The 19,567-nt window shown below is 44.6% G+C and overlaps 1 protein-coding gene across 28 annotated transcripts in view; it reads left to right on the forward strand.

The window, feature by feature from the left end:
• The window catches only part of ANK3 (ankyrin 3), a 400,513-nt gene that overhangs the window by 287,313 nt on the left and 93,633 nt on the right, over nucleotides 1-19,567 (forward strand). For 25 of the 28 annotated variants that reach the window (XM_082222269.1, XM_082222287.1, XM_082222259.1 and 22 more), the window contains 8 exons: nucleotides 1,278-1,475; nucleotides 3,055-3,153; nucleotides 4,122-4,220; nucleotides 6,050-6,148; nucleotides 7,447-7,644; nucleotides 7,852-7,950; nucleotides 8,850-8,948; nucleotides 14,105-14,302. In XM_082222269.1, coding sequence (XP_082078395.1) covers nucleotides 1,278-1,475; nucleotides 3,055-3,153; nucleotides 4,122-4,220; nucleotides 6,050-6,148; nucleotides 7,447-7,644; nucleotides 7,852-7,950; nucleotides 8,850-8,948; nucleotides 14,105-14,302 — 1,089 coding nt within the window. The remainder of the gene's footprint in view (nucleotides 1-1,277; nucleotides 1,476-3,054; nucleotides 3,154-4,121; nucleotides 4,221-6,049; nucleotides 6,149-7,446; nucleotides 7,645-7,851; nucleotides 7,951-8,849; nucleotides 8,949-14,104; nucleotides 14,303-19,567) is intronic. The other 3 variants (XM_082222263.1, XM_082222266.1, XM_082222265.1) reach the window with 1 other exon arrangement.

The raw sequence follows: 19,567 nt of genomic DNA on the forward strand, positions 1-19,567 counted from the left end.
AGTTGATTGATTAAAACTATATCCATCCATTCTGCTATGGGGCTCAAGGCTGCATAACTGGTTCTCCCCATTTTATTCTCACAAAAATCCTGAGAGGTAGGTTAAACTGGAAGACAGCGACCGAGTCCCATGGCTTTATGGGAATTTGAACCTGAGCCTATCCAGACCTACTCCTGACACTCTGAATAATCACACCACAGTGGCTCTCACCCAAGGGTCACCCAACTAGGCTTGAACAGATGTTGTGTTTCACTTATGAGTTAGAATAAATGATACACAGCAGAATAAACTCATGGAAACGAGAAATTTATCTGTGCATCGTTTTGTCTACTCACTTTAACTGCACTAGAGCTTTCACAATTAAGATGCCACTTTTCTGGGGGTCCACCAGCAACATGTGTCAATTCACTGCCTTCACTTCATGGATGAGGGGCAGGTGGGGCTTGTCAACCTGGAAGGAGAGCCCATCTAAGAGAAGGAAAACACTGGTCCTAAACTTCTGCTGCCTTGCAGCTATGCTCCTTTGTGAGAAAGGCTTCAGGAGTAAACCCTGAGGGAAAATCCACACCTGGCTGCTTTGTGAGATACCTTCAGGAGAAGAAAAGTCTATGGAGTAAACACCTCACAAATCCAGAGTGGAGTCCCTCAGGCAGTTGGATGGCACCTTGTATGCCTCCTGCAGCCAAGTTGGTGCCAAACGTATTGCTCTGTTATCCTTTAGACCACATCAGCGAGGCCAGGGGGGTGGGGTCTTGGCCTCTGGGTAGGCCAGTCTTGCGCCCCAGAGATGAGGTGCACTTCATTGTCTCTCAAGAGAAGACCGGATGCCAACAACAACCTCGTGGATGCCTTTATCTGCAACTTGAAGGTTTTGCTTTGAGGGGGTATAATTTTGAATGTCATGGTACTGATTTCCTTACTACAGTTAGTGAATTGGAGGAGGTGTTGCCTGCTCTGTCCTCATGCTGTGAAAAAGGCTTGGATGGAGCATTAAAGTGGTTCTACCACTCCTTTCCCTCTCCCCTTCCTTTTTATTGGCCTTCCCTCAGGTTACTTTTAGATTCCCATGGAATTCCTGCTTGGTTCAGGTGCAGCAGCAGCGGAGTTGAAATGTCTGTCTGCTTCCTCATTTACGTTATCCTTAGAAGTCCCTCTATAAATCCCGAAAGCTTGTAAAGCTAGTTGGGAGCAACACTCCTCTGTTAGAAGTGGCCTCCTTGTTTTAAAGTTGTGCATCTTACTATACTGCTCTTCTCCGCCTGCTTTTCTTTTCCCAGAATGGCTTGTCTCCATTGCATATGGCGACGCAAGGGGACCACCTCAACTGTGTCCAGCTTCTCATTGAGCACAATGTGCCTGTGGATGATGTCACTAACGACTATCTGACGGCGCTGCATGTTGCCGCCCACTGTGGCCACTACAAAGTTGCGAAAGTTTTGTTGGACAAGAAAGCTAATCCTAATGCCAAAGCACTGGTGAGTACGCACACCAGGCTAACTATTCGTCACTAGCGCATATATATATATATATATATATATATATATATATATATATATATATATATCAGCATGTTTATGCTTGGTATTTGGCAGTCTCAAATTCAGGGGGAACAGCTGCCATTGCTCACAGGGCTCAAGAAAATAGGTTTTAGCAGTGCTTTTTTCTTGGGGTGCGCAGGGGTACGCAAGCCCCTAAACATTTTGTGAATCTTTGTACTTTTGTCCATTTACTGTATTTATTTTTCCCAGTTTGAACAATAAAAATCGTGGTTTTCTTGATTCAAAATGAGAGTACCCCTAAACATATTTTTTTAAGAAAAAAAAAGCACTGGGTTTTACTATGAAGTTCTCATGAATGTGTTTCTTGTGCCATTAATGCACATCTTGTGTCTGCATTATGTTAGGCAAAAGAAAATTGGATAAAGTCTTCCTTTATCAATACTACTGAAAATTTAATGAGGGTGCATGTGTGCTCGCACACATTTTTTTACAGCTTTCTACCAGTTGGAGGGAAAAGGGTAAATTATGCAGCCTTTAACTGCCATCGGCAATCAGTGTGGGAGAAATTCAGATTATATCTTTGGAAACAGATTCAGATCACTGGCCTTTCAAATGCTGGAAGGGAAGGGGGGGAAAGGATGCTTTGGCTTCAAAATGTTTCTGATGTCTCCAAAGCAAGTATTAAACTGGGAAATAAACACAAGACTGCACATGGATTAGATGGAGATGCGTTGGTTATAATGACTTCTGCAAATGACAAACAATTTCCCCAAAATATATGTCTTTTCTATAAGCATATCCCCACGGCATTCTTTGGAAACAGCACAGGTCTCCACACAACCCTTCCCCCTTAGCAACTCACATTGAAAGATCTCAGGTTTCAGGAAAAGGGGAAATGCTTGGTTCTGTTCTGTTTTCTTTCTCTTCGTGATAGTTACCCTGAATGATAACAGTAATAAAAAAAAAAGAAGTGAAAGAATTCAACTCAAGTATGGCAATGAACTGAACTGCCTGTTTTGACTCAACTAGAAGAGGCAGAAGCCCTGACCATATGTTATGAAAGCATATGGTATCTTTTACTCCTGTTGGAAAGGTAGCTGATGCTGATGAGATTGGAGGCCCAATTCTGTCAGCTGTTTTTAAAATAATCCTATGATGCCACTTTGATATGTATACAGGTTGTCATCGACATTCCAGCAGATGCTGTGAATAGGACGGTACCTTTGATGTTCAGGATAGCTTGTTTTCTTGCTTCTTCTCACTGCTTCACTCACAATGAAATGGCAGCTTAGCTTTGCACTTTACTGTATGTGCAAATACTATTTATCCCCCCAAAGCATACTAGTCATTAGCATTTCATCCAGCAAAATCCTCTCTCTCTGTCTGTCTTTCTCTCACTCTCTCTCTCTCTATATATATGAAACAAAAATTAGCAGCCATGGAATATCACAAGGGGATGGGAAACATAGTTCAGTGCAGATAATTCAGAGAATAAGTGTTTTGTCAATAACATTTGTCTAGCTGTCTGTGAAAAGTCCTTTTCTCAATTTTACAGAATGGTTTCACACCTCTCCACATTGCCTGCAAAAAGAACAGAATTAAAGTGATGGAACTTTTGCTGAAACATGGAGCATCTATCCAAGCTGTCACTGAGGTAAGGTATCTTTGACTGCACATGCCGTTATGTTTTCCGTAAACAAGCAAGTCCATTGGCTTAAGAGCTGAGAACAGGAGGAAGATTCGAAATCAAAGCAGGGACCCCTTTCCTACTGTTTCAGTTGAGGTTTCCATATGCTAATTGTTTCTAAACTCCTGTAAGGGAATCCTTTCCACACTTCCTTATATGCTGAAAAACCCACATAGTGTGTCTCTGTGGAATCCCACAACATTGCAGAGGGATTCTGTGTTCTTAGGTGTATAACTAAGTTGAGATGTGGTGATCTTTGGCCTACTGAACTAATAAGTGTCCCTAGATTCAGGCCTAGATCAAGGGGTGTGAGGGGAGGGGCATATGTCTTGAGCAGTAGATTTTTGGGGGGTGGTAATAGCCCCCTGCATGGGAGAGAGGTATGCTAGGGCCACAACACATGCTCGGTGACTTCTTCCATTCTGGCCAGGTTCCACTTATTGGAAGACCCATCATCCCTGACCATTGGCTATGCAGACTGGAACTGGTGGAAGTATCCAACAACATTTGGAGGGCCACAGATTTCCCGCCCTGATTTACATTGCAGGCTTTAGATAGCACAATGTTCCTTCAATGCTTCAGTGATTGTCAGAAATGTCAATCTAAAACGTTGCTGTGAGAGCAAGTGTGGTGCAGCAATTAAAGCAGCCTTTCCCAACCTTGGGTTCTCAGATGTCGTTGGACTACACTCCCACCATCCATGATTACTGCCCCTTCTGGCTGTGGATGATGGGAGCTGTAGTCTAAGAACACCTGGGAACCCAAGGTTGAGAATAGCAAGCTTTGTGCTGAAAAGGGAATCCTTTTATAGCTGCCATATACAACTCACAATTCACCTTCACTGCCAAGGTCCAGGCAACTCTTTTTTGTTGTAGCTCATTCTATGCCGCTAACCTCAAACCTCGGTCATTGTTCTTCTTCTTTCCATTTTCTAGTCGGGTCTGACTCCGATCCATGTTGCTGCCTTCATGGGACATGTAAATATTGTTTCACAACTGATGCATCATGGAGCATCGCCCAACACAACCAATGTGGTGAGCACCAATGTTCATTTGTTTCGTTATCAGCCAAGGAGAATATCTGACTTGTAGTGCATTCACACCATCCTCATACCTTTTTCTAGACTTTTTCTAGTCTAGAGTTTGAGCTGCTGCTTCTGTTCCCCACAGCAGTGCTATTTTTCTAGAAAAAGAGGTGCCAGAACTCACCATGAACACCTCCCTTGTTCTCTTATAATGGCAACAGTGCCCACCTGAGAGGTCCTGGAACTGAGTTCTGTAGAGTTCTGAATGAAAAAAAATCCTGCCCCACAGTATTTGTTTATCCCTGTCAAGCCACATGGGCTGTTCACTCCTCGCATTTCTGTACTGGACATATCAAAAAGTAAAGTGACCAAACTTTCATTGAGATTCTTGTTTTTTGGGATATGCCCTGCAAACTTGGCCCTATCATGTGGAGCCAAACTTCATATGTGCCTATCCCATGGGCGATGTTTTATTGAATTATTGTATCTCTCATTTACTGCCAATGCTCTGATGAATGTGAACAACAACAACAACAACCACAACAACAGCTTTGCATTCCTCCTTCTCTGTGTTAGGAGGATAGCTTAAAGGCTTGTTGAAGAGTCGCCCCCCCCCCCGTTCTGACTCAAATTTGTTTTCATCTTTATCTCCTTCTTTGCACTGCAAAGAGCAGAAGTTCATTTATTATTGCTCAGTATTTGATTTCTGAAAAGTGCACTTGACTCCTTGAAAGCCATAACCCCAGAAGACCAGGGCCTTTTCCTAGTTTGAGGCAGGCGCTGCTGAGGTTGCTAGCAGATTGCAGCAGATTGTCAGGACATATTGCCTGTTTTTGGCCACAGCCATGCTGGAGTACCTCCTTGCACCCAGAGGCTTTGTGGAAGAGTGGGGGGGGGGGTTGTGTGTGTGTGTTTTATAAATGGAGCTGTTCTAGATGCATTTGTGCCAAAGTGACAGAAGCAGGCTTCAAAAAGCACACGCATACACAATAACACTTTTTTCTTCTTTTTTTACTACAGTTTGGCACTGTCTGTTCTTTGCAAAATCTGATGCATGAGAGGCGAGGCATTGCTGCAGTAGAGCATTGCCGTGGCAGTTTGCTCCATAAAACGATCTTAAATTATAGACGCCCATGCAGCACCATCTGTGCTATAAAAAATGCTTGCTTTTAAAAGAGTCAGTGGATTGCAAAAGGTTTAGAAAGGCGCTTCCTTCCTTTAAATCAAAGTTTTTGCTGTTCTTGTTGTTTCCCTGGCGACACATTTTTTGGTGAAAGGTCGTGAAGCTCTGCAGTTTTTTATATTATTATTATTATTATTGATTTATTTTCAACTGCCCAGCAAAGTGATTCCCTGCTTACAGCAAAATCTAGGGCCACTGGAATATAACAGCAGAAAGTCACACAAAAGAATAAAAATGTTTGTATCTTCTGCATACATGATCAAGCTTGGCATAATTGCGAAAGTTTCACCAACTGCGAATGGTCATTTAACACAGTGTTGTGTTTACATTGCCGATGTAGCTTTGCATTTTTAAAAGGGCATTATTTCCTTTAACACAGAACAAAACACTCGTGTGCTTTAACAGCTGGAAAATCAATGGCTGGAATAAATTACTTTGGTGGGGCCAGAGCTGGAGGTCAAATATTGATTGGGTTTTGCATTCTGCTCCCAGTCAACCCCTTGAAAGTATTCATGTGCTGATGGTTTATGAGTAGAATGTAAAGCTCTTTTTTTATTTGTTGATTAAAATATTTCTGTTTGCTTTTTACCTTATGGGATGGGTTATTATTATTATTACTAGCCTTTGACTCTGTGGCTTTAATTTTCCATTCATAGCGGGGAGAGACAGCACTCCATATGGCCGCCCGAGCTGGCCAGTCGGAAGTTGTTCGATATTTAGTCCAGAATGGAGCTCAGGTAGAAGCTAAAGCCAAGGTAAGTGGACTGTTTCTCTACTTGATGTGCACTGCAAGAGGCATGTGCTTGATTCTCCAAAGCAAGGCATGGTGTCACCGTTGAGCAGAAGGTCAGCTTCAGTAGAATTAGTACAATACATGTTTACCCTAATTTACAACAGTGAGGTCTTGGTGCGGGCTGCATGGGCCTGTTCTGATTGGGGTGCCAGCCTGCAGAGCGCTGGGCAAAGCCTGAAGAGGAGCAGGAATGAACCAGCAGCCAAGTTAACAGTAGGAGGTCAAAGTTGGACTCTTCAACGACTGGGAGAGCTCCCAGGGAAAGCAGATGTTGCTCTGACAACATCAGGAAGGATGCCTCCAGGTTTGAGGGGCCCCTCTGCAACGTGCCCTCTCATACGCCTCATCCTCTCCCAGTGGGCTCCAGAAGGCTTACTTGGCAGTGGCACTCTTTATGTATTATTTTATATGTTTATTGTATGTATAGCCCATCTGTCCGCCAAAGAACTTAAGGTGGTGCATGCTGTTCTCCCCTTCCCCCATTTCAACAGCAATTGGCCCAAGTGAGATTCATGACATAGTGGGGATTTGAACCGTGGTCTTCCACATCCTAGTCCTAACACTCACACCACTACAGTGGCTCTCTAGCACGGTGATCACCTTGGAACCTCCATTTTCATTTCTCACAATGCCCCAGGGTGTCTCTCCAGGTTCCAGGGTGGGCATCATAGCAGTGGTGGCTGGGCTCTTCTGAGGTTCTGAAATCTTAGCAGTCTTCACATTCTGCTCCTCCTGGCTGGCCTTAGGATGGCCTGACTTGGGGGGATGTAGCTGTCCTGCGTATGACCTGCGTATACCTTCTGCCTTAGGCGCCTTCTGCCTTAGAATTAGTGTCTCTAAATACTGGATCATTTCCATATGTTCAACTGCCTCAAATGAAGCAGGAAGGTGGAGTGTTAATAATGTGTGTCAATATTGAATGCATGCCTGCATACGTATATTTTGCAGGTTTCATAACACAGCCTTTTCCAACCTTAGACTGTTCCAGTCCTAAATTCCATGGCCTATGGTCAGGGATGATGCACATTTTAGCTCAACAACCTCTAGAAGGCTGCCAGTTGGGAAAGACTGGTCTAACATGTCCAAGAACTGGGTTGCATTTGATATAATGTACATACCACATTCCACGTAGGGTCTCTACAGGATACAAGCTGTCCATACAGATATTGCCACTGGTCACTATGAAAGTTGTTTACTAGTAATACGTATGTGCAAGTGTTGGAACTCCCTGTATGTGGCTCCTTTTCCCTTTGTGTTCAGGATGACCAAACACCGCTGCACATCTCTGCGCGACTGGGAAAAGCTGACATAGTGCAGCAGCTGTTACAGCAAGGAGCGTCTCCCAACGCCCCCACAACTTCAGGGTATACACCGTTGCACCTTTCAGCACGGGAAGGACATGAAGATGTAGCATCAGTCCTTATGGATCACGGCGCATCCTTAAGCATAACTACCAAGGTAAGGGAGCTTTAAGTGTCACCATGTAATAAAATTGGCTATTGTTGAACGTCGTGCCCGGTGCCATCTTCTCTTCTGCCCTGGCAAAAGAACCACAGCCCTGCAAATGTATCTGGCATAGATCAGCCGAGTGTGCAAATGCCCTGTCTGGGAGGGGAAAGGCCCTGAGGCAAAAGGGAATTGCTGATGGAAATGCTTCTCTTGCAGAAAGGATTTACTCCTCTACATGTGGCAGCCAAGTACGGCAAAATTGAAGTAGCCAACCTCTTGCTTCAGAAGAATGCATCTCCAGATGCTGCTGGAAAGGTGAGGCAGGCAAGAGTCACTCCCTGCTTCTGCAGAATATACCCAGTCCTGATCTTCCCATGGTTAGCCAATACTGACTATCAGTAGCAGCAACAGCAGCAGCAGCAGATATATCTTGGATATTTGCAATTTTCCTATGCATCTCTGGGTTATTGTAGCATCAGTCTTGGATTCTCCCTGAGCCGGAGTGGTGGTTTCTGGATGGTTTCCCCTCCCCCCCCAAAAAAAAAAAATCTACCCAGGCCACCATGGTGGCCTGGGTCCACCTTCTACTAGGGGTTACACCAGTGATTGTGCACAGAATATTTAAAACATTTACATGGAATTAAAATTCTGCAACCCATTCGAGACAAGCTTTCATAGACTGCACAACTTCAGAATACATGCATTGGAGTGGGTTCAATTGCATGGCTGAACACTTTCCCAACTTAAAAATACTTCCTACACAGAGAAAACCATCAGGTCCAAGAGGAGGCCAAACTATAGAAGCATTCTCTTTGATGGGCTAGTCTTAAAGATTTCAGAGCGTTCAAATTTACACACCCCAACCCCACTTCTGAAGTGATAAAGCCCATGAAGGGTTGTAACGTATAATGGAATTGGTACTTTGATGCGTAAAGGAGCATGGGAGTGTACTGTGAATATATATTTCTCATGCCTGGTATGTTTGGGAGGCCAGGAGTGCAGTAAAGAGGGAGAATACCCACCTACAAATCAAGTAGTTTGTGTTGTGCTGTCTTCTTTGTTGTCATTTATCATTTCAAAACCTTAGTTTAGTTCCACAGTAGTCTCACCAAACCTAGATTAACCTAATTCTCCAGATTTCTTTTTTTTTCTTTTTCTTTTTTAATGTATAGTGGTTTTCTAACAATGCCTGTTTGTTCTGCACGTATTTTTAGAGTGGTTTAACTCCACTGCATGTCGCGGCACATTACGATAATCAGAAAGTGGCACTGCTTCTCTTGGACCAGGGAGCCTCACCTCACGCCTCTGCAAAGGTACCCATGCTTGCTCTGTGGGATGAAGGACCAGATAGTTAGCTTTTATGCAGCCATTCCACAGCATCCGTTCCACATTCCTTCCTTTCGACAAATTGCCATGTACCTTACTAACTCTGATCAGGAACAGTCTACACACTTCCAGATGCAGAAGTTGTTAGACAAATATTTAAATATTTGACAGTGGCATAAGGGACTTTGCTGAAAACATTCTCCTCTGTTGGTCACAGCCATAATGAGAAGATCATATGGGTGTTGCCTAAAATCCTCCATTAAGGAGAGGGAAGGATAGATATCCCCATTATATATCTCCCTAACTTGGGTTTGAAACACGTAATCCTCCATTCAGTTCAGACATCAGCTCAAAATAGGGGGGGGACCCTCCCATAAACTTCTAACCAATAATAATAATGTCACAAACACAAACTAAATTCAAATCCTCTTTTTTCCATGGCAGCTGTACAGAATGAGACTGCCACATCCACATCAGTACGAAAGCTTTGTGAAATAACTGGGTTGTATTTCAAAAACTTTTACTCAGTGTAGATCCAATGCAATTAATCAACGTAGTTTAGTCAAGCTCATTAATTTCAGTGGGTCTGTTCTGTGTAAAATATGGTGGCGTGCAGCCCAACATGTCCTAGAGATTAGGCCTGATGAGCCTTCCTGAGAATGGCTTCGCACAAATATGGGTGCCATTGCTCGGTGTATCAGGTGTCCCAGGGGACATCTTTATATCTTCATTGTACCTCAGCAAAGAGACCTTCCTCTTCTCTGGTTAAAGCACAAATGAGGAATCTGTACCTTTCCAGATGTTTCAACAGTTCTCATTCACCCCTATTATTGACTATGCTGGCCAGACTTGACAGGAGTTAGAGACCAACATTTGGAAGACTACCAGTTTCCCTTGTTGGGTTAAAGGGACATTAATATATTAACCTAACTGGGAATCCCAGGAGTCTGATGGTGATGGAGAGGAAGAGTACTTGAGGGAGTCTTAGCTCTGATCCTGAGCTGGAGATTATTTTATCTCACAGTGTCAGGGAAGTCCTACTTTATTGTAGACATTGGTTTTCCCTGGATCATTCCTTCCTGCAAGGAGGAGAACATGAGGGAAGTATGAAAAGAATGTGACAATACCCAAGGCCCCAATTCCCGATCTTTTCTACTTCCTGCCACCCAGTTTCCTAGTTGAGGACAAAATGTCACCTGAACAGGCTGCTTTTCTGCATATATTTTGTTTATCCTTAATCCTTGTGTCGGGGAAAAGGGAAGTTATGCTGATCAAAAATGAGGTAAGATCCTTGCATGATTGTTGTCTTTTTCACCGGCATCTATGTGGCATCATAAATGTGTGTGGACTGCCTAGAAATTGATAACAAACAAAGAATGCATACCATTTTAGAGCAAACCCGGCAACATGCCATGAAGGATTTCTGTGCATGGTATAGTTTGGGAGATCGGTACTTTTTAAAAAATCAGATCACATAAAGTGATAATTGGAGTCAGGAAAGTGCCTACGTGACTGCCTCCCAGCATCTCTATTTTTCATATTTTTCTCATGCTCTCCAATGTGTATTTACTTGGAAGTGTTTGACTGGGCTTACTCCCCCTAATGGGCACAGGATTGTAGTCTTAGTCTGATCACAACCCAAGAAAAGGCAGCACTGTTTTGATTAAAGATGTGCCGTATACTTTAGAAACCCCACTGAAATGTTTTGTTTGAGAATTCTCGTGACTCTCTAAGGCAGGTCAGACTGAAAAACGCTCAGGTGGTAGCAAAAGGCTTTTCTGAAAGGTGCTGGTTAAGCTTTGGTGAATCTGATGGGGAAGACTAGGGCTGCCTCCAAGCTGGGGGTGCGGACAAAGTGTCCTTAGCATGGTGCCCTCACATGTCTTTACTAGGCACAAAATCAGGTAAGTGCTACAAAGAACAGGGAGCTGCAAGGGAGGAAGCTGGTGCTTTAATTCCCAGTGTAGTGTTGCTCAGTCTGGGGCACTGGGGAATTGTTAAGACGATGGCTCATTCAGCCGCTCACTGCAGCAGCCTCACAGTCCCTGCAGCAATGAGTGGGTGGCAAAGGAGAAAAATTATGAAAATGGTCCACTCACCCAAGTGCACTGAACTGGCTGGCTGGGCCCCTTGCAGAATTTTATTTTTCCTTGCTGCTCAGCAGCAAGAAGTCAACTGGGCAGCTGCAGTGAAGGAGGGTGGGAGAGAACTTTCCCTTTAATCCCTCCCTAATTACTCTTCAGAGCAAGGCTGCATCAGGGACATTGGGGAGGGATTAAAAATAAAAATGACAGCTCGCTCCTTTGCCACAGCTGCTCTTGGTGTTGGATGGGAAGGGGCTTTGCTTGTGTTTTTTAAAAGGGCACAACCAGTCCAGTACACGGGCAATGGTGATGGGACTTGCTGGGGTCTCAGTCCCCTGGCGCTTGCCTGGAGATGCCATGTGCTGACATTGGACCTGGGAAAGACAATTGTGATCAGTACTCAAGCAGTCTTGCAGGTTCATAGGCTCCAGAGCCATGATTTCTATACATGTGGACCTAGCAAGCCAGCCTTAGAACCTGATAGTGCAGAAAGGCTGGATGGTGCTGTGGTTAGGAATGTTGAACTGGGGCCCATATCCAAATCCCCACCTAAGTATGAAGCTCATACAAGGCCATAGGGTCTTTCTACACCAGGGATGGGAAACCTGTGTCCCTCTCCCCATGTGTCTTTGGATTTCTGACTGCCGTTAGCCAGTCTGGCCAATAACCAGGGATGATGAGAACTGGGAGTCCAACAAGAGTCAAAGGTTCCCCACTTTGTTCTACAGAGATGCATTCATTTACAATGCATGTGTTTGGGGTTTTTTGACCCTCCTGGACAAATGGCAGCAAGGCTGCTTTGTAAAGTGATGGGTTGCAGGGTAATGCAAAAATGAGTGATTAAGAATGCAGGGTAAAACAGTAATCAAACTGTACTCATTTGCCCATCAGATTTAAAACGAAATAGGCTGGGTATATAAATTCTTCCATCTCTGGAACAGAGCTCTCCACTTTCCAAGATGTATTTTAAGACGACAAAAAATTGCATTAAAAAAACAAAACCCCTTTGGACTGCCTGCCAGTGGGTGATTAAATGCATAGATGTCAGATCCTCTTGCATGAGCAGAGACGAAAGAGATCATGGAGGGAAATCATAGTATAAGCTGTGGGTCAGTTATTATGCATTGGAAAGGCAAGGCAAGTCAAATTCATGCAGAAAGCCCGAAGCATCAGCGGGGCCTCGTTGTATGGGAAATACGCCTTTGCTGTGCCTTGGGAAATAAATTGGGCTGGCTTCCAAATCTTTAGCATTGCGGTGCAATGATATGAAATAAGCACACTCTTTATATAGGGGACAGGATGCTGACCTAGTTTGATGCTGAAAGCAGCTAAGCAGAGGAAGAAGAGAGTGCCTCCTTCCCTAGGAGCAGGAGCTGCCCTTGCACCCAGTGCCAGTGGCTCTCTGAAACCCAGAGAGGCTTGAAAGAGAACCAGAAATTATAGATCGGGTCACCGGAGTCACTCGCCTCTTACCAAATGGGTTAGCAGCTGCCACTTTGGCGTTTCGGTGCCTGCCAAGAGGCTTCCTGGAACAAGACATGTTTCGACACGTGAGCCATAGAAGTGAACCAAACCGAGCACCATCACTTTTGGGATTAATAATTGCCTCCCTGCTCCCCCACTGCCTGAGGCTGCATGTTGTGCAGTCAGATGAGAAACTACATGGGGATTAAGTCTGATAAGAAAATGTGCAATTGCTGTCATTGAAATGGACTCCCTCAACAGGGCTTTACTCTCTTTGTCACTCTCGCTGGTTTGCCTCTCTCTTTCTCCTCTTTAACCATTTCTTCTCGCTTGATCCATTAAAACAATATTGCCGAAATGCCATTCAGGCAACCATCAAACTAATAGTCACATGAGTCATCTACCTGAGAGCCGCAAAACACACATCAGTCTTATGCTTACACCACATTGTAATGCATTTGTTTACTTAGAAGGTGCTAGAAGATGCCATGTTGCTATGAAATGCCCATCAGCTTATCTTGGATGCCTTTCCTTTCAAACTGTCCCTTATTACTCATACATATACCTTACTGGCACTCTCTTGTTTTTCCTCTTCTTACCTCAACAACCTGTTTCAGAAGCAAAACTTCAAACTAGAAATAGTTTCTGATATTAATTGTTTTCCTGTTGATTAAATTAAGGTTTTCTTGTAGTGTGTGTGTGTGCCCTTGTGAATGTAGTCAAATAAGCTGCAGGGTAGAACTGCTTTAAACAATTTGAAAAAAACAAACAGAATGTGAAGATTCTTCAGGATAAACTGTGGAATTCTGGAAGGCCTGTACTATAGGCCATCCTCACAAATCATTCTTTCCCTTACAAGCAACCATAAGCCTGCCCTCGAGATTGGACATGGGTTCACATCTCCACTCTCCGGCCTTCAGGGACATAATCTAGACAGCATGAGACCCTAACTCTCCACCTCACTGCACCAGTTGAGCCGCAGGAGGAAGTGGGGCTTTCCATTATGTTGCTGAGGTGGTCTTGGAGGAGCAGCCCCCCCCCCACTAACCTTCTCAAGGGTTGTGTTTCAGTCTCTCCTAATATTGCCAGTAGTCTGTACCTTCTAGTCCACATCTTTGGGCCTCGTTGATCATACTAGGCCAACTCCTCTGCCTCCATGTAGTTGTGGAATCAGGTTCCTACCTTCAGATTTCATTTTGCAAGGGCAGCTTGGTAGGAAAGAGATGAGAACAAACCTCATGTTATGTACCCTTGAGGATTCCTCATTACCTGAGCTAACTGGAATAATAAGGAAATCAGTAAATAGCTGTTTTATGGTATTCTGCAAGTGATATGTTACCATATCAATGAAATAAATATTATTTAATGTTTCTTTTACATGAGAGGATTTTTTTGTAAAAAAGAAAAGCTTTTATCCTAATCTCTGTGAGCATATTATGCAAGAAATCCTAAAGGTTGGTCATATGAAATAGAGGTGTTTTTTATATAAAAAATTCAAAATACAAGCAGTCATGAGACGTGAGGGAAAGTTAGTATTCCTAGTATTTTATGAATGAGCCGATGACCCAAATATTTTGGTTTTTTTGCACTGGCAGAATGGCTACACACCACTTCACATAGCTTCCAAGAAGAACCAGATGGATATAGCAACCACGCTACTGGAATATGGTGCCGATGCGAATGCTGTGACCAGGCAGGGCATTGCTCCTGTGCACCTTGCCTCCCAGGAGGGCCACGTGGACATGGTGTCATTGCTTCTCACCAGAAATGCTAATGTGAATCTTAGCAACAAGGTATGCTTTCTTCTTTGTGTGCTCTAGTTTCCCAGACTTGGGTCTCCAGCTCTTTTTGGACTTACGATTCCCATCAACCCTTGCTAGCAGGACCAGTGGTCAGGGATGATGGGAATTGTCGTCTAAAAGCAGCTGGTTGGGGAAAGCACTGCTGGGTGGGGGGAAATGCAGGAGATGTTGCCAGACTCCCAAGTTCCATTGGTCCCAACCAGCATAGCCAATGGTTATTATGGGTGATGAGAGCTCCAATCTGGTGACATCTGAGGAGGACATGGATGACTTACAAATATGGAGTGTATGTGACAGGAAACCTCTATTAAATATGATTGTGTGGGGCAAATGGCAACTCACTACTCCTTAAGCAGCTCTATATACAACCTTTATAGGTGCCTCCTCTTTAAAGAAATCAGGAAGCAATACAGGAACCCTTGGCTGTCAGGACTGGTCTTCCCTGACATTGGCACAGAGCTTTCCCCTATTCTGCTATCACTACTGTGGATCAACTTGGTTTCTGATTGTGGTGCAAGTCCAGAAAATGAAGCCCAAAAGTGCAGTTGGCGTATTTCATTTGCACAAGAAGAGAATTATCTGCAAATTGTCCCCACTTTGTTCCCTTGCTTATTTACCTGTCCATGCAAGCACTGGCTTCGACTTCCTGGTGGCTTGTAAGCAGTATGCGCAAGTGCTGTCTCTGCTGCAGTGTGTTTTAAAGCATTCTGTTTGTGCACCTGCAGAACAGTGCTCAGAGCAGCGCACTGAATAGAGAAATCATTTTAAAAATGCTTAGCCAGACCCTGAATGACTTTGAAAATCTATTTGTGTTTCGTCTCTCTGCACTTCTCCCAGTGGTGTTTTAAATACATGGTGTGAATCTAACCTCAATTTTCCTGCTGTCTATCCAGAAGACATTGTCTTTTGGGCAGTATGCATTCTGACAACTTTTGAAGAGGGGAAATCCCTTTTGCTAGGGTTTGTGATTGGAGAGGGATGATGTTGTATAGTACCACCCAAAAAAGAAGTACCGTATTTTTCGCACCATAGGACGCACCGGACAATAGGACGCACTTTGTTTTAGAGGGGGGAGAACAAAAAAAAAAATCTCCCCCTCTCTGCCCAGCGCCCCTTCAGTGAAGCGGCAGGAGGCGCTGCACAGAGAGGGGGAGAACTTTCCCCCTCTTGCTTTCCCGCTCTAAAACAAGGTGCCGTTCAGGCGGCGACCTTGGAAGCCTGGAGAGCGAGAGGGGTCGGTGTGCACTGACCCCTCTCGCTCTCCAGGCTTCAGGTTCCTTTCGACCTGCTCTTTGGGGCTGGCGGGGGAAGCCCACCACCAGCCCCAAAGAGCAGGTCAGGGAGCAGCGGAAAGGGGCAGCGGAGAGGCTCCTGGCATAGCCACGCGTCACCTCTCCAGCTGGGAGAGCGTACGCGAGGCTAAAGCAGCCCCCCACGACCCTCTCCCAGCCGGTTGAGGGTCGCGGGGGGGAGGCTAAAGCAGGATGGCAGGAGCCTCTACAGCCCCGCGTCACCTCCCCAGCTGGGGGAGCGCGCGCTCTCCCAGCTGGGGAGGTGACGTGGGGCTGTAGAGGCTCCTGCCATAGCCCCGTGTCACCTCCCCAGCCGGGAGAGGGTCGCGGGGGGCTGCTTTAGCCTCGCGCGCGCTCTCCCAGCTGGGGAGGTGACGCGGGGCTGTAGAGGCTCCTGCCATAGCCCCGCGTCACCTCCCCAGCCGGGAGAGCGCGCGTGGGGCTATGGTGTCTTCGCTCCATAGGACGCACACACATTTTCCCTTCATTTTTGAAGGGGAAAAAGTGTGTCCTATAGAGCGAAAGATACGGTATATTACTGTGTTTGGCATCGATACTATCTCAAGTATGTATTTATTGGCAATATTTATGTATTCATTTATACAGTACTTAATGCAAAAACAGACTTTTACAAACCTTGAACTATAACCATCCATAATTAAAATGCACAATAAAACAATCCAATTAAAAGTTTTTTAAAAAAACCATCCACAATTCAATTATGCAATAAAATAGCACGGCATTTAAAACAGGAAGCTCAGGTTGAGTGATCAAAGGAATGCCTGTGTAAACAGGTGCAACTTCAAAAGCCAGCATAATGTATATTGCCCAGTCGACAATACCCACTGGATACTTAACAATAAAAGCTGGGGTGGGAACCAATCTACAAGAGCTCTGAAAATTTAACAGATCAAGGTCAATCTCAGTACAAAACTGAATGAATACGGTAAAACAAGCAACAGCAAAACTTAAATTGGCACAGGAGGGCTAAAAACATTAGAAATCTTAAAATTATCTTAGAATGCCTGGGAAAGTGAAAATTTATTCACCTGGCACGCCTTCCCAGCTACCGTCAGCTTCGGATGTTGCAAAGGAGCATGTGCGGGGTCCAGTGGGCGCAGGGACGCCTGGCAGGGTTCTTGTTTTTCATTTTATTTTCCGTGGTTTTGGGCGCTCTGCGGAAATGCAGGAACCATTAAAGGGCCGGGGCTCTTGCCAAGCGATCTAGGCGAGACAGGTACATGAATGTTAGAAAAATGTTGGAATGAAGTTATATGGCTTTAGTAGAAATGTTATAAGGAATTAAGTATAAATAGATTAATAGAGCATTAAAGGGAAAAATAAGGTTAGAATGTGTCAAGACAATTATAGGATAGAAAACAGAGGAAGATGGAAAGGAATTGCTGAAACAATAGAAGTGGAATACAAAAAGGGAGGTACGAGGAGGTCATGGAAATTAGTGAAGAAAGATAAGATAATTGAAATTGGACTGTGTTTTAAATGGTTTTTGTTTTGTTAGTTGTATGTTAGTGTTTTGCAGTTTTTGTTTTTTTGTATTGTGTTGTATTGTTGTATGTTTTTGGTTTTTTGTAGTGTTGTGTTCAATTTGTTGGAAAACTAATAAATATTATTAGAAAAAAAGAGACAGGTACAGGAGCCATGAGAGAACAAAACGTTGGCAATGCAAGTAGACAGAAGGGAGTCAGCCCATATTCAACTTCTGCATATCCAGCTGGCCCTGCCTACCTACCCCAACTTCCCCTGAACCTTCTACTGGGTTCTTCCAGCCCTTCTTCCAGCCACCTCCCACTAGTAACTGCCTCTTCCCCCTCAGCCACCCTGTCCATTTGTGACATCACAGGAAGTTTGTAGCCCACGGCAACTGCTTAGGGACGCATCTGCACAGCCTCCCATCCTGGTACTGGAAAGGGGAATGCCATGAACGTTACTTAGATGTATGTAGAAATACCTTGATTTAGAAGTAGAAGATGGCTTGCTTAAGCTCTGCTGTCCCCTTCATTGCTGCTTTTGGGGAAAGCCTCGTCAGCTTGTGACATCCGTGAAAGGCAAACACAGATACGGTGAGGGGAATGGCCCTCATTCAACAGTTATCATCCAGCCACCTCCACTGGCCAGCCTGCCAACCTCCGCTGGCTTCCACCCATGAATATCCAGTGGTTCATTCGCCCAGAGCCTGGAGGGCAGCCTACACCGCTATCTGAACATGCAGTTCCCAGGCATACCTGGGTCTGGTGGGTGACCTATGTCCACACTCACCATTCATACTTACCCCAGCATCAACCCACCAATATCCACACAGCTTTTGTCAATGGCCTTCTGAAGGTGAATTTCAACCAGCTTATGTGCACAAACTTCAGCCTCCTTCAGCCCTGCGGCATCCCGGGCTTCCACATGCTAATCACAGCTTCTGCCAGGTCCATCACCAGCTTCCAACCATGGATATCTGCCACTTTCAAGCTTCGGTCCTTCTCAGCAGGTATACCTGCCTTCTCATTGCTCCACAGCATCTCATTGATGGATGATGGCCTCCTTTCATTTGCCGCCAAGTACTGAATAGCACAGCTGTTGTCCACCATATCCTCTTCAAGGTTTTGCCTTGGACTTTCCCCTTGGACTGCTATTGTATATCCACTGAGCTTCCATGTGCTTTTGTGACATCACAGGATGTCCACAGCCAATTACAGCAGCTGGAGAGGCATCATCATCATCATCACCTCCTCAGGTCTCACAATGGTGGGTGCAGCTCAGCAGCCATTTCCCCTTTGCTTGTTTGCTATGTACAGCTCACTCCTTATCTGTAATGACACCAGAGAAAGGCGTGCCATAAATTCACCTTCCCATTTTGATTCTCTGGCGCCCTATCTGCATAACCTAGCAATCCCAAAATATAGATATGCTTTTGCTCTTGCAAGGTTGGATGTACTGCCCTCGGCTGTACTTGAGGGACGATTCCAACAGATTCCACACGAAAAACGCTTATGTCCCCGTGGAGATGGTAGCACCGAATCGGTGGCGCGTGCCCCTCTGGCTTGCACTCTTTATAAAGACTTGAGGAATGAGATTATCACCCCTCTTTTATTGTCCATTCCGGGTCGCCCAACCACTGCTACAGTGTCCTTTCTCTTGGCAGATCAAGATGAGCAGGTGACAGCAAAGGTTGCAGGGTTTTTAGCTGGGGCAATCAGAATAAGATCCACTATTTGACTGTGTTTTATATAATATATGTTTTTTATAATCGACTTTTTATTTCTGTTCTGTGTATATTGCAGTGTTCTTTTGTTGCTATGGCCTATGGCTGACGCAAATAAAGTTTTGTTTCATTCACCTGGCACCAAAAAGGCCATAGGTGTACTTCTTGGGGAGGAGGTACGAACAGGAACAGTGTCAGAGCTTGCTAGACCTGCACTGTCTTTCTTCACTGCCTATTCATGCAATGCTTCAGCCTCAATGTGCTCCCTGTTACATTATTATTCCAACTAGGTAGCATTCTTGGTCAGATTCTTGGAGCGTTTCCACACAGAAGTTTGTCATGTGCTCATATATTGCTAACTACACACTGAAGTTTTCCACTCCATCCATCCTCATACAAACAACTTTCCCATTATATTTTCCTATTTAATCTGGATTTACGGTTTCCACGAAAAATCCAGTGAGTTAAAAAAAAAAGTGCGCGGAAAAGGTAAATCCAAATTACATTTGGGGGGGAATTGTGCAGTTTCAATGCCAACAGTGATATGTGGATGCTGTGCAAAATGAGCAGCCAGCAGCAAGTTCACAATGAAACCGCCTTGTGGAGAGTGCCTGCTATTTGATAAAGCTACTGAGTATATTACGTTGCCATGAATATTCATCAAGTTTTGGTGGCCTGTGTGTTTATTTCATATTTGTTGGAAAGTTTGCCCTGACTTAATTAAAAGCAAAGAGGAAAGGGTGGGTGTTGTGA

This window comes from Podarcis vaucheri, assembly GCF_965113315.1.
Source record: "Podarcis vaucheri genome assembly, chromosome: 5".
Classification (NCBI taxonomy): Eukaryota; Metazoa; Chordata; class Lepidosauria; order Squamata; family Lacertidae; genus Podarcis; species Podarcis vaucheri.